Source organism: Condylura cristata, unplaced genomic scaffold, assembly GCF_000260355.1.
Source record: "Condylura cristata isolate star-nosed mole 26May11 unplaced genomic scaffold, ConCri1.0 scaffold00035, whole genome shotgun sequence".
Classification (NCBI taxonomy): domain Eukaryota; kingdom Metazoa; phylum Chordata; class Mammalia; order Eulipotyphla; family Talpidae; genus Condylura; species Condylura cristata.
This window is the reverse complement of record NW_004567136.1, coordinates 5,078,709-5,093,451: the sequence shown is the minus strand read 5'-3', so window position 1 is coordinate 5,093,451 and position 14,743 is coordinate 5,078,709. Positions and strand designations below refer to the sequence as shown.

Below are 14,743 nucleotides of genomic sequence, written 5' to 3'. Positions count from 1 at the left end.
ATTTCCTTTACTGTGCTCTTTGCATCTAAATCACTATGTACTTTAGGATAGAGGAGCTGTGCTCTACCTCCCAGAGCTCTGAAGTAGCTATATAAATTATTTGGAATTCTGTGTCAGAGATTCACTTCTTTATCCCTATTTTTTGTTTATTTATTCATTTACTTATATCTTCATTCAGTCAACCATTTATTTACATCATTGTAGACTTGTGACTATTTTTCTTATATTCTGAGATATAATCTAATACTCCTTTGCTACTTCTGTGACTCAAATGATTCCATCTTTGACCTCTGGGTGCTCGTTCAATTCTCTCCTGTATCTCTTTGAAAGGCACCACCGTTGTGGCTTTATTTTATTTTTTATCACTTTCTTACAGTTCACCACTGTAAGATGTGCCTGGTCTATGATATATATTTTCTGCTCAGCACCTAGAATCATACATTTCTCAGGCGCTCTTGTTCTTTCTGTTGGCGATAATTAGAAGACAAGATCTGGGTGCTAGGTACGCTCAGTGCTCTGAGGCATCATCATTTCTAGGACCTTTAAGCTGTGACCAAGTTCGCAAATTTGTGTATATGTACACCCATATATATATGCATATCTGTGAATATTTCTGTGTGCAACCATTTTTATATTGAGCTAAAAATGAGTTTATCCTTATGCACGGCCCATTTCCTGCTACAACTTCTAGCCTCCAAGCAATGAGAAACCTGACTGCCACCAACTGGCCTCCAGTGTCTTAGCTGGTGAGGGGGCCTCAGAATTGTTGATCTGTACCTCTGTGGGGAGGATGGTGCTTACACACAGCTCCTGATTGCCTGCACTCATCTTCAAAGTTAGCTAAGTCAGCACTTCCCCCAACCCAGTTAGTGAGGCTGACACTTTTGTAATTCATTAAGATCCATTTGTCATATTTTATATTCCGTTCTGATTCTCTGGCTTCCTAAATGACTTTCACTTGGATATGCACAGGTTCAGGTTAATCTTGGTGTTCTGGAGTTCTGTGGGTTTTGACAAACGCTAAATGCCTGGGCCACGACAATGTCATACATGGTTCTTCCTCTGCCTTAAAAAGGCCACGTGCTCGTCCGCTTCATCCCTACCCTCTACCACTGGCAGCGGCTGTTCTGTTTACCACTTTTCAGTTTTACCTTTCATAGCGTGACTTGCAACTGGAATCATAAAGTATATAAACTTGTCAGCCTAACTTCTTTCACTTAGCAGTATGTATTTCAGGCTCATCCACAGGGTGAATCGGTAGCTTGTTGCACTTTTTCCCTGAGTAGAGATGCATCATCCGGACACATCATGCTCTGTCCATTCACCATGAAGGTCATCTGGTTGCTTCCAAGTGTTAGCAGTTAGGAACAAAGCTGCCACAAACTCTCACACTGAGCTTTTTGGGTTGTCAGTTTTTCATCATTGACCAAATATCTGGAAGTGCAGTTGTGACTAGTAGGGTAACACTAGTTTCCGTTTGTAAGAAACTATCAGACTGTCCCCCAAAGAGGCTGCGGTATTATGTGTTCCCACAGAGTAAGTGAGGGTTCTTCTTAGACAGGCCATATGCACCCAGTCATTGCAAGGGTCAGTTTTTTAAAGGTGTGTGGTAATAGCTCATTGTTTCAATTTGCAATTTTTAAAAAAGATTTATTTATATATACAGAACTGGGGTACAGGCCAGAGTTGCAAGGGCTGAGAGGATTCCCCAGAGACAGATTGGGGAGCAGATCAGGCAGATCAACGAAGTACACTGCTGAGGGGAGCAACGGATGAGACAGGAAAGATCTGCTATGCCATGTGGATCACCTCCGGGGTGGGGATCAAACTTGCACTGAAGTGGCTGTGGCTAGCTTGCTGTGACACCAGTGTTTTGTCCCAACTTCTGTGACCAGTCACAAGAAAGGAAGGCAGGAGGCAGAAAAGCTGAGCAAGGAGAGTTTATTGCTCCCGGACAGCAGCTGAGAAGCTACTGCCAACTCAGTAAGGGAGAAGGGTCTCTTATATAGGTCCTAAGCTCAGATTCCAAAGGGGTGACTCATCGCTGTGTCCTTGATGTAAGGCCCAGTTCGTTATCACCTTCATCTAGTCCCATCCCTGTGCAAGAACCCACTAATTAGATGCAAGGCCCAATTTATTACCACCTTATCACCTTTGGATGTAAGGCCTGATTTATTATTGCCCTTATTCAGTCCCTCAGTAAATCTCCGCAATTGGTCACTCCCAACAACCAGGGAGGGCCTCAATTTGCAATTCTTTTTTTTTAAAGATTTATTTATTTAGTCATACAGAACTGGGGTACTGGCCAGAGATGCGGAGGATGAGAGGATTCACCAGAGACAGAGTGGGGGTACAGAACAGGCAAATCGACGAAGTACACTGCTGAGGGGAGCAGCGGGCAGGTCAGGAGAGGTCTGCCACACCATGTGGTCACCTCCGGGGCAGGTGGGAATCGAACTCATGTGGAAGTGGCTTTAGCTTCTTAGTGCTGTGCTTTAACCCCCTGCACCACCAGGGAGGGCCCAATTTGCGATTCTTAAGTCTAACTTAGCATTTTTTTTCTTGTGATGATTGTTATCACAACTCATCACCAAACCAAAGGTCACATTTACTTAGTATATATAGTAGTCATATATATACACACACACGCACACATATATAATTCTTCTGGTTTTATAAATTCACTTTGTGTATCTAGGCTGGTGATCTTTTTCAGTTTTGTGATTGGTTCTCTCTCTGCCTCCTGATTTGTGATTTGTTTGTTAATGATTTTGGGAAGTTCCCAGCTTTTATTACTTAATACTCCTTTTACACCCCGCCCCCCCGCCCCCCTCCACTGTGTCTCTCTTTTCTGATAAGTCAGTTGCACATATGTTATGTTTTGAAATTGTCCACAAGTATTTACTTGGCCTGTGTTTTTGCTTTTCTAAAATTCCTTTCCTGCTTTGAGTTTCAGTTTTGGAAGTTCCTATGACATAGCTCCAAGCTTACTGATTCTTTCCTTGTGTGAAATGTGTTCACAAACCAGTGAAAAGCTTTCTTTTTAACTTAGAATGATTGCATTTAATTCAATTTACATTTTTGACAAAATAGATTGCAAATGCACACAGGCATTCTTCTCTCTGCTGTAGTGTTCTGATTTCTTAGTTTTCCCTTCGGAGTCCTTAAAGATTTCACCTTTCTTCTGACATTACCTGTCTGTTCTTACATGTTCATTTTTTCTTTAGAGTCTTAATATGTTTACCATGTTCTTTAAATTCCCTGTCTGATAATTTCAGCAGCGGTGTCCTGTGACCATCCTGCTCCGACGCTTGCTTTGTCTTTTATTTTTCCTTTGTCTTTCAGTTTTCTCTTGTCTTTTAGCTGCCGTGTATTTTTTGGCCATAAATCAGAACTGGAGGTTACTACTGTCACGTAGCATGTAAGAACATGTCAGTCAAGGATGGGCTGCTTGTGGCAGTAGATACACATGGCTGCTCTCTGCAGCCGAGGCGTGTGACAGGCCTGCCACCCCGGTGTGTCAGCGTGCTCCAGGACGCCCATCAGTGACAGAACCCCCGGCACCCCCTAAAGATACATTTCTCAGAACGTATCCCTGATATTAACAGATGTACGCCTGTACCATTGAGGGGACAGTTTCTTAGATTGGCCACTGCACGGGCTTTAGCGAATGCCCGCTCTAGCCGTTGTTGCCAGAGGCTTCACACCTCCCGTGTGTTCTTCGCTGCATCGCCGGGCCTTCGCTCAGTAATCCTCCCAGAGGCTGCAGCCCGCTGCAACCCCCTGTGGTCACGGCGGGCACTGCCCGCGCCCCTGGCCAGGGACTCCATTTCAGCTCTGGTTCTGTCTTCCTTGCTCATCTCCGTCTCCAAGCTCTTCTCTCCTTGCCTTACTCTTGCGTTTTTCCTGGACACAGCTGGGGGTATCCCATGCCCTGCCTCATGCCAGTAACTCAATTGGCAGCTATGTCTGTTTCGTTCCTTTCTGGGCCTAATTGTTAAGCGATGTCACATCGTCGTTTGGCCCTCATTTTATGTACTTAGCTCTGCAGTCTCCCTATCATTTCATTTGGTTACTTCATAATCTCATCTTTGGAATCATGTTTAATTTTATCTAAGGCTTTATTAAGTTAGATAATGTAAAGGGTTCATGGGAAAACTTCTCTTCTTGTTTGGGCTTTATTCCAGACTATGTTTTGTATTTCCCTGTGTCTGTCTGCTTGCCTTCCTTTCTTCCTGGCATTAGCTATTGTTACAATTTCATTCGTTCATCCGTTCATTCATTTAGACTCCTGCTATCTCTGTGTAGCTGCCATTCCATTTTCTCCCCCCACCTCGCTCCTGCCTTATGCAGGCACCTCTATTCCTAACTTAATTTCCTGTGCTATATGGTAGTAATTTTTTTCTGTAATTTATGAAACCATTTAGTCTACTCTGCTTGTGAAAATATTAGAAATTTCAAATACCAGAAGCAAAAAAAGAGAAAGTTCTCATTGTTTTTAACCCTGTTCCTATCTTCCTTTCATGTACTCTCTCCCGTTCACTCTTTGGGCCCACCTTTGTGCCAGTTCCCCAAAGAAGGCTGGGGCCCCCCCTTTCTCCAGCTGATCTCTGTGGACAACCTCTATTTGTACAGAACAGGCCACACCCATGCCCTAATTGCAGTCCCTGGAAAAGCCTCAGGTTTTTGCAAGGCCCCAGCTCTGTGGCTTGTGTTCAGTGTGGTCAGACAGAATGCCTCATGGGTGCTGTGTTGTTGTAAATGATGAAGGAAGTGCTTGGACGCTGATTCAGGTAGGGTGGTGGTTTAAGTATAAAGGGGAATTTATTGTTTCTGTCCAGGGAGTGTTCAGATTCAGCTTGATTCATGTCCTTTCTGTGTAACCGGAGCCATCTCGTCCCTTGCCCTGCACTCTGCGTCCAGGCCTCTTCCCCACTGCCTCTCCCCGGCCGCCAACTCAGCCTGGGCTCTTCCCGTTGTCAGACCCACCTTCAGGAATCTTCTGTCCGAGGCTGTGGGGAGACAGTGGGCCCCTTCCTCCCAGTTCTTAAAGTGCTTCCTGGACATTCTTCCTCCATGGAGAGGGTGGAGCAGTGCTGGGGTGGGGTCCACATCGCTGTGACCAGTGGCCACAGTTGGGGCAAGGCCACTTCCCTGGAGAATCCATCTTGTTCCAGGATACATGGGCACTAGGGGTGCTGGGGTGCTCACTCCTGTCCATGTGATATTGGCAGTCAGTTTTCTAAAGGATGGAATATCACTTGGCCTTCCCAGATCAAGAGTTAAGCTCTCAGGAGACACGCCTAAATCTTGGGTATCTGGGGGTGCACTTCCAGCAGGAGTCAGCCTGATGGGCTAGCTTTCGACCACCTGTTGTGATGTGTCTTACCTGAGTCATGTCAGAAAGAAATCACATAGGGTCCTCCTGGGAGGAGAAACACACACTCATGTGTCTTATACTTTGATCTGATTTTAAAACAGTCCTTAAGGCTTACTCTTTGCATTGCTCCTAAAAATAGTATTCTAAAGCTGTGCAGGATTACCTTTGGTGTTTTATGAGAGAACCAACGAGTTGAAAATCACTTTTGGGCGTTCCAGAGGCAGGAGTCTCTCCAGGGCATCCCTCCTGGCCTGGAAGGGATGCTCTGGGGTGGTGTCTGCTCTTCAGGATGCTTTTTATGTTTTTTTTTTTTTTTAATGTTGTGTGTGTGTGTGTGTTTATGAGAAATAGTTTCTTTTGCCTCTGGGAAGGAAAGCTGAGAGATGGAATACTTTTTAAAGATTTATTTATTGATACATACAAAAATGGGGGATAGGCCAGAGACTCAGGGGCGGTGAGAGGCTTCACCAGAGACAGAGTGGGGAGAAGAACAGGCAGATCGACAAGTACACTGCAGAGGGGAGCAGTGGGCGGGTCAGGAGAGGTCTGCAGCACCAAGTGGATCACCTCCGGGATGGGGACTGAACTCATGCGGAGGTGGCCTTAGCTTCTCAGTGCTGTGCTTTAACCCGCTACGCCACCAGGGATGGAATTCTAAGTGGGGAGTGAATTCACTTTTCCTATCTGCTTTTCTGTTCGGAATAATGGACAATACTACTTTCATAAAAATAATTTTAGAACTATTTTTAATCATGTCAATACTACTTTCATAAAAAATAATTTAAAAACTTGAAACAATTACCTTGTTAGTAACGAAAACTAAGAAAACACTTTAAAGTCTAATAATTCATCTGAAATCATACTGAATCTGATCCATGTTAACAAATAATGTTTTATGAATAACTATACTTCCCCAAGCAGAACATTAAAGGTGACACAGTTTTGGATTTTTTGCAAATTTCCTTAAGGCCCAGCCTCACAGAAGGCAGCTGAGTTCTCTTACCTGCTTCTGTATTCAGTCTACTGCTCCATCATCTGTCATGTGGTCTCTTCCAAGCTCTGCAGAATGCTCATGAGGCAGGCCATTGTTTGACTTATCAAATTATTTTTTGAAAGTAGTATTGTACATGATAAAAAAAAAAATCCAGGCAAATAACTTCCAGAGCTGAACCAACTTTTTTTTTTTTAAAGATTTATCTATTTGTGCATACAGAATTGGGGTACAGGCCAGAGGCTCAGAGAGGGTGAGAGGATTCATCACACACAGAGCGGGGAGCAGAACAGGCAGATAGAGGAAGCACACTGCTGAGGGGAGCAGCGGGCGGGTCAGGAGAGGTCTGCCGCGCCATGTGGTCACCTCCGGGGCAGGCGGGAATCGAACTCATGAGGAAGTGGCTTTCGCTTCTCAGTGCTGTGCTTTAACCCACTGCGCTATCAGGTAGGGCCCTGAACCAACTTTTGTGCTTACTCATCCTCGGGCAGTGTCTTGAAAGCCCAGGGTCCCCAGATTGCACTTTGAGAATTTCTGTGCTACACACATCCAAAGGGGATTATTTTCCCTCATCACTGCCTGTGTTTACTGTTGCAACTTTGGGGGCTGAGCCCATGATGACCCCTATAGAGCGACTCTGAGCCAAATAAGGCTCTGGCCTCAGCTTCTACATTGAGTAGAACTAGTAGAACTTCTACTCTAGTGTGAACTAGAGTCAGGGACTTGCCTGCTTCAACAGGAAAGCAATTGATATATATATTGCTTTCCTGTTGAATGTGTGTGTGTGTGTGTGTATAAAATGTTTTTATTTAAGTAATATTGATTGATAAATTATATGTTTCAGGTATAGTAGAAAAATATTCATGAAGTGGTAGTTGCATCAAGTTTGTAGCAGCAGTATTTGCTATAGGCAAATTATGGAAACAGCCTAAATGTCGATCGGCTGATGTGTGGAGAAAGAAGATGTGGTACATATATACAATGGGAAACTATTCTGCTCTAAAAAGGTGAAGTTCTGCCATTTGTAAGGACACAGGTCAACCTAGAGGACATTATGCTGGGTGAAATAAGTCAGAGAGCGGTAGATACTGTATGATTTCACCTATATGTGGTAGACAAAATTATGAAGTGATAGATAGATAGATAGTTGTACCTTCGCTGCAAACATTGAAACAGAACAGAAACACAAACTCTAATCTGGGAAATCTTCATCATTAAATGGCAATAACAGTCCTGATACTTCTGACTGTTGGAAATCTAAATGAATTAAAAAAAATAAAGTGTGTATGTCCTTTCGATGAATGCAATTGCTAAGGTTAGCTGTGGTAGTCTCAGGTATCAGTTAAGAATATTCTCTTCCGTGGAGTGCTTGTTCATCTTTTGCCCATTTTTCTATTGAATTGTCTGTCTTTTACTTAATGATTTGTAGGAGTTTATTTCCTATTCTGGATGTGGGTCTTTTATCAGACCTGCTATCTCGCTGACTCAGAAAAAGATCACAGACTTTTGGTTTATTATTCTGTAAAAGTAAGGGGAAAATATGGCTGCTGTAAAGATTAAATTGATGAAAGAAGTGATCCTTGTTATAAACTGTAGAGTATTACACAACTATGAAATTATATAATCCAGCAATTTTCAGCAAACAAGAATTTAGACACAGATCTATTGTCTTCTATTTATTTTTTCCCAGCATCTACACAAAATAAATGAAAAAGTATTGGGAACTCTGTAAAATAGGCTTCAATAATGTCACTCTATCACTTCCAGAAGAATAATTGCTGTACAAATGCAAGATAGTCCATTATATCATCAGGGCAATTTTACTCGAAAGCATTATATGATTGTTCTGGAAGATTGATTTTAAAAGGCATGGCTATTTCGATCAACGTGTACTTTTAAAAAACCCTTTTCGATGTATGATTGACATAAATAGCGGTACCTATTAACGGCATACAAGTTGACGCGTTTGGAGATAAGCACAGACCTGCAACACCTCCCCGCTCTCTGGGCCATGAGCACATCTATCACGCCGAAAGGTTGCTTCTTCCGTCGTCACTGCGACTGCTATTGCTGCTACCCCTGGAACTGCTGTGACCAATGCTCCCCCTGTGATCGGGAACTTAACACAGAGTTATTCTCCTAAAGCAAACAAGCAAAAAACCTCATTTCAACATTTAAAAAATTTTACTCTCCTAACAAATTTTAAGCATACATCACAGTGCCAGTAATTATAGGTTCTGGCCCTCCCTGGTGGCACAGCAGGTTGGGACGCAGCTCTGTGCGAGTTCGATCCCCGGCCAGGGGGGTGACCCACATGGCGCAGCAGACCTCTCCTGTCTCCCCCCTGCTCCCTTCAGCAGTGTATTTCAGTCCATTGCGTGTTCTGCTCCCTGCTCTGTCTCTGGTTAATCCTCACTGCCCCTGCACCTCTGGCCTGTACTCCAGTTCTGTGTGCATAAATCAATAAATCTTTTTTAAAAATTATCGGTTCTATGCTGCAGGAGAGCTCTGGGACTTAACCACCTTGCAGAACCGGAGCGTTATGTCCTTGGCCTGATACCTCCTGTTGCCGCCCCAGTAGCCCACCTGTGAGTTCGGCTCCTCTAGATTCCTCCCATAAACAGCCTCCAGTGTTTGGCTCCTCTGCTCAGGTTTAGGCAGGCTGTGCAATTAGAGGATTTTCTTTTTTTCTTGAAGACTTAATAATGTTCCAAAAGGCTCATTTTTTAAAAGATAAATGAGCACCTTTTGTCCATTTGGCTTCAGGGATGCTTTGCCTGACAGTCCATGGCAACCATGGTCCCTTTTCCTCCTTATTTAGTCCCAGTGCAGGAAGGAATTGGACCTTGTGGGAGAATCTCTTGGGGCCTGTGTGTGTTGGTGGGTGGCTGTGTGTGTCCACATGTCCATGTAGTCACAGCAAACAGTGACACTGAGTCCTGAGCCACATGTCACAGCACAGGACACTACCCTCGTCCCTTTCACTCACCAGGTGACTGGACAGCTGGTAGGGCCCATTCCCAGAAGAGGAAGTGGACACCTCAGAACCCCAGTGCATGGTGACTGGGAGCTGAGGCGGGTCCCCAGGGTCCTCTGTCCTCTGCAACTCTAAGTCGGGACAGGGTGGTGATGGCCACACTTGGCCTGGGGTCTGGAATCTGAAGCTTAGGGCCACAACCCAGGCTGCTGGCTGCTTTCTGGCTGTGCCTGATGTTATTCAAGAATCCTGGGGCAGGGTCGGGAAGCAACACCCCTGCCCCACCAGAGTTTCAGTTTGGCCAGGTACCCTGAAGCTCGCCAGGGAAGTAAGTGCCTATTAAAAGCTATTCACCTTCCAGACACTCCCTGAGGCACGGGAAGCTGGTAGCTTTGGTGTCAGGGAGGATGTTTTGCTGAGAGAGAAGAAAGTTTTTCTCCCGCTGAGGAATCAGATGTTGCAATGGGAGGGCAGTCTCTGTGCGTACTGCCGGAAATGGCCTTCTGCCCTAGGCTGAGGGACATCTGGAAAGCACAGACTTTCCAGCCCGTTGCCAGCCGACCTTCCTAACGAAAGGCCCAGCCACGGCCCTGGTTCTGTGCCCATCTGAGTGTGTGCAGAGATGAGCAGTTGGAAGCAGAGCCGAAGTCATGGCCAGCCTCAGGGAGTGGACACTGGGGATGTCCTGGGCTGACCCAAGGGCAAGGTAGGAGGCTGAATGTGGGGAGCGGTAGGGTGTGAGTGGGGCGTGTGTGACAAGACCTGGCCCTCCAACGTTGCCAGTCCTGGGTCACCTGGTGGACCTGGAAGGGGGTGAGTGCTGTCTCCCGCGGTGGCCACCTGCCTGCAAGTCTCCTGGAGTCCGCTGCGGCTCCTTTCTGGCGGTGTTGGACGCTTTAGGCTCTTGCTCCCTGGCTCCTGGCATCGCTTCCCTAACACCTCCTCCCTCCCCTGGAGTTGCATGTCAGTCTGGAGTTGCTGGCTTCCTGCTGGAGCCCCTGGTGGGCGGGGCAGCCTGGCCCTGGGCTTGCTCCTGCCCACATGGCCCTGGGCTGAACAGGAGAGAAGGTTCGGGAAGATACCTGGCATGAGAAAGGAGGTGCTGAAGGGCAGTGCATGGGAAGGGCAGGGCGCAGCGTGAGGAGCCTGTGTCTGTGGTGTCACAGGACCTTAGGGTGCGCCGGGACGCAGGCTCATCCTGGGGCGGGAACACCACCCTGCCCCCAGCACTCCGGACAGTCTCTGTCCTTCTCCGAGGGTGCCCTGCCCCTTTCCCCGGTGACCTGTCACACCCTGCACTATTCTGTATTCCCTGAGCCCTGGAGCAATGTGGGTTCAGTCCCCCAGGAACAGGAAGTTCTCATGAGCCTTTGTTGAATGAGTGAATGAGAGAGTGAAAACTTGGCATCTCTGTGGCTTGTATGCTGACCTTGTATGCTGACCAGACTTGAGACTGGAGGGCAGGGATCTTTTTCTGCAGCTGAGTAGAGGTCAGATTGTGGGGGACACTGCATATGGGTCACTGTGTAAAGGGGGGACTGGGGGGCACTGAATGTGGAGGCAGTGTGTATAGGGGTAATGGGGGGCCACTGTGTGGGGGGGTTACTCTGCGAGAGGTTGGGGGACCAGTGTGTGGGGAGAGGGGAGGAAGGAGGCCCCTCTGGGAAGGCAGATGGCAGCCTCTTCGGGGTCCTTCTGCAGGCTTTTCCTCTTGTGCCCTGGGGGTCCCCTACCTGGCATCCCCGAGTCTCAGGATGGGAGTTCCTGCCACTAGGTGTTGATTACAGTTTGAAACGCAGACTGTACGGGAGCCCCACGCTGCTACACCCCGCCGAAGTTCCGCTCTGCTCTAATGAGGTTTCAGTTAGAATGTTGGAAAGAAGAAAGCCTTTTAATTAGATTGGTAGTAATGGAGCTCCCAAACCACAGAAGCTTTTCTCTTGGAAGATGAAGACACATGCAATTAAAAAGAAGAAAGCCACCAAAATGGAACACTGGCTAATTTTAAGTCCATTAAAAACAACAACCCTTAATAAGTCCAGACTATGGGTGTAAGTCCTGGGAGTTTATTGTTGCTTTCAGGTGATTGTGGAGATTGAACCGGAACTCGTGTCTGCCTGCGCTCACCTCCAGGTGTGGGGCTGACCGGCTCACACGCTCGCACACACTGGGTGAAACGGCAGCTCCCCAACTCCTTCCACCAAAAGCCCTGGCATGTTTTTTTTTTGCAAAATGAGGTGTATTTTTTTCTGTAACCAAATTGGCAGCTTCCCCTGGACACAGTCCCTCCTGAGACCCTCCTGGGACATTATGTCCCTTCCTCCCCCGTGAGCCTGTGCAAGCCCTCAGCCCTGGAGCTCCCGGTCCCAGCTTCAGGGCACGTCTGCATGGGGCATTAATAAGTCATTTCTCCTGGAGAGAGTGGCAGATGCTAATTCACAGAGTCCTGAGGTTGGACTCAGTGCTGAATGCAGTGAAATGCTGGAACCCTCCCGTTTGTCTCCGGCCGTCTGGCTGTGGCCAGGCCTCACTGGGCGTAGCCACTGTGCTAAATGCCTCTGCATCCCAGCCGCAAAGGCTGATGCTGCCTAGAATCTTCTTTAGGTGTCCCGAGCCAGGCCCAGACCACAGCTGACCCCATCGGAGACGTTGCCTGGCAAAGACGTGGTCCCCATGGCTCCCATGCTTAGAGGGTGCTCAGATGTGCGAGCATCAGCTCTCCAGCCAGGTCCAAATTTGAACGATTCCTGCATGAAGTCGCATCCCCTCCCTGAGCCTGAGTTTGTTTGCCTGGACAGGGGCCACCTTCCAGGTGTGCAACGGGGCAGTCTGGGAGGGAGAGGGCCACTGACCACAGACAGGGAGCGGAGTGGGTCCTACACTACCTGCCTGGGCCACACCCCCTCTCTGGGATGGGAGAGCACAAAGTATTTAGTAGACCTTTTTTTTTTCCATGTTGTGATTTTTTTTTTCTTTTTGCATAGGAGAACTGGGGTGTAGACTACAGGGGTGGGGCTCCGGGGGTGGGTGAGAGAACTCATGAGACACAGAGCAGAGAGCAAAGCAGGCAGGTGTACTGAAATACACTGCCGAGGGGAGAAGCGAGCGGGTCAGGAGAGGTCTGCTGGGCCCTGTGGGTCAGCTCCCTGGCCGGGGATCCAACTCAGATCCCACGAGTTCGCTGAGACGAACCCCCAGGTCACCAGAAAGGCCCTCTTTAGATTTATTTAAATCTCAATGCATTCTGGCAATAAACTCAACTTTAAAAAACTGTAATTTGCATCCAATTTTATCTTTAAGTATTAAATTATAATAAAAATGTGCAAAGGAAAGGAAGCGCAAGCATTAGCAGGAGCTGTCTCCCAGCTGAGGGTATTGGTGGGTTTGAATTTTCTTCTTTAGACTTTTCTGTCTCCTGTAAAGGGTCTGCAGTAAATGTGTTATTACTCAGAATAAATAGGAAAGCTTCACTCTGGTCACAGGCCACTTGGGTATATTGAAAATTCCCAGTGGCCTCAAATTTGCCCAACTGGGCCCTCTCTGGTGGCACAACGAGTTAAAGCACAGCACTATGAAGCTCTCACAGCTACTGCAGCATGAGTTCGATCCCCGGCCAGGGAGCAGACCTACATAGCCCAGCAGACCTCTCCTGAACCGCCCACTGCTCCCCTCAGCAGTGTATTTCAGTCTATCTGCCTGTTTTGCTTCCACTCTGTCTCTGGTGAGTCTCACAGACACACACACACACACACACCACACCACCTCTGACCTGTACCCAGTTCTGTTTGCATAAATAAATAAATCTTAGGGGGAAAAAATTGCCCACACTCAGACAGTCCCAGCAACCAGAGTCCCATAAAAATCTTTTTTTTAACTTCTTTTGTAAACCACAGAAGCCACCTTTAAGTTTCTTATCTTTTTTTTTTCCTTTAAAGGATGAGAAGAACCAAGTTCTCACCACCAACATTTGGCTGCAAATGGTAAGTTGAGACACTGCTGATCACTCCTGAAAGGGCTTCCCTGCTCTCCTGCTTTCACTTCGGGGACACTTGCACTGAGATTTCTGGGACTGCAAAGGTCCCAAGAGGAAAATCAGGACTTTTGTCCTTAATTCCACACCTTCCCACCTGAGGTTAAAAAAAGAAATCCACCTTTGCATGTACCTACCGCACTTCAGTCTGCAGGGCTTAACACCCACCTGCGTGTCTCTGCCAGGAATTTGGGAAGTTGCAAAAGTGCTAACTGCAGGTGTGCACCCTGCATGGTCTCTGGGTGCAGGAGCGCCTGCCCTTCTGTCAGTGCCCCCCAGACAGACATGCCTGGGACTCCCAGAGGTTGCTCAGCCAGAGGTCTTCCTATGTCCTCCTCTAGTAACCATGCGATTTTGAAATCATGTATTCTATGCGTGCATTTGTAGCTTGACAATTAAAATTCTCACCTAAATTTAATTGCAAATGGTGTCACTTCTATCCTGTTGCAAATACAGCTGATCACTGAACAGCTTGGGGGTTAGAGGTATAGACCCTTCACACAGCTGAAAATCCATGTGTGGAACTTCACAGTCAGCCCCCTGCCCCCGTGGCTTCTGTATCCACACGTTCAGTCGACATCCCTGGTTAGTGGACTCTTCATGTGGAACCAGTATAGGACAAAAGGTCTGTGCAGGTTGTGTCAGTTCAACCCCATGCTGATCAAGGCTCAGCTGTATTGAATTTAAAGAATAAAACTCAGTCTTCATTTTAAATGGGACCTGAAAGCATAATGATTCGATGTACATATGTCACTTAAGAATATGGACAAGCCCTTCTTTGACAGTCGGATTTTTCACACAGTTTATTTCTAGTTCACTTTCAACACATAATTTTATCCTAATGTAATAAAATTTTACGTCTGAAAGGGTTTTTTTTTGGGGGGGGGTTTGTTAAGCACTATAACTTGGTGTCCTAAATGTAAATATTTATATAAAAATGCTTTCTTCAGACAATAAATGTTAAAATATTTTTCTTCTGGGACAACTTAGGGTTACAATGATTACTGGTACATAATTTTATCAAGATGACATTAAGCACAAATTTTAATAAATTATTAAATGTGAAAGTATTGTAAATGAATCTTCCAAAGATGGACTTTAAGTTAATTTATATATTCATAGTTGGTGATTTTTTATTATTAGAAATCAGATACTGATAAAGGTTTCACCACTCTTTCTATAACTTTAAATAATAGATGTAGTATTCAAGTAGAGTTCATGAGAGGCATTTCGTTATTCAAGTCCTTCACCTTCTTCCAGATTATGTGCCAAAAGTAATGTAGTTTTCATCAAGGGGAATCAGATGATAACTTAAATCCTTTGTCCTTCAATTTTGTTGAAAGCAAAGAATGAAAGGCAGGAAAT

The 14,743-nt window shown here is 46.2% G+C and overlaps 1 protein-coding gene across 3 annotated transcripts in view; it reads left to right on the top strand.

Annotated features, from left to right (window-relative positions):
- LOC101633667 (neuronal acetylcholine receptor subunit alpha-7) overlaps nt 1-14,743 on the top strand; it is a 114,247-nt gene that overhangs the window by 22,154 nt on the left and 77,350 nt on the right. For all 3 annotated transcript variants that reach the window (XR_001146056.1, XR_001146055.1, XM_004693075.2), the window contains exon 3: nt 13,284-13,328. Coding sequence is in view for 1 of the 3 variants with exons in the window: in XM_004693075.2 (XP_004693132.1) it covers nt 13,284-13,328 (45 nt within the window). In the remaining 2 variants the exon portion in view is untranslated. The remainder of the gene's footprint in view (nt 1-13,283; nt 13,329-14,743) is intronic.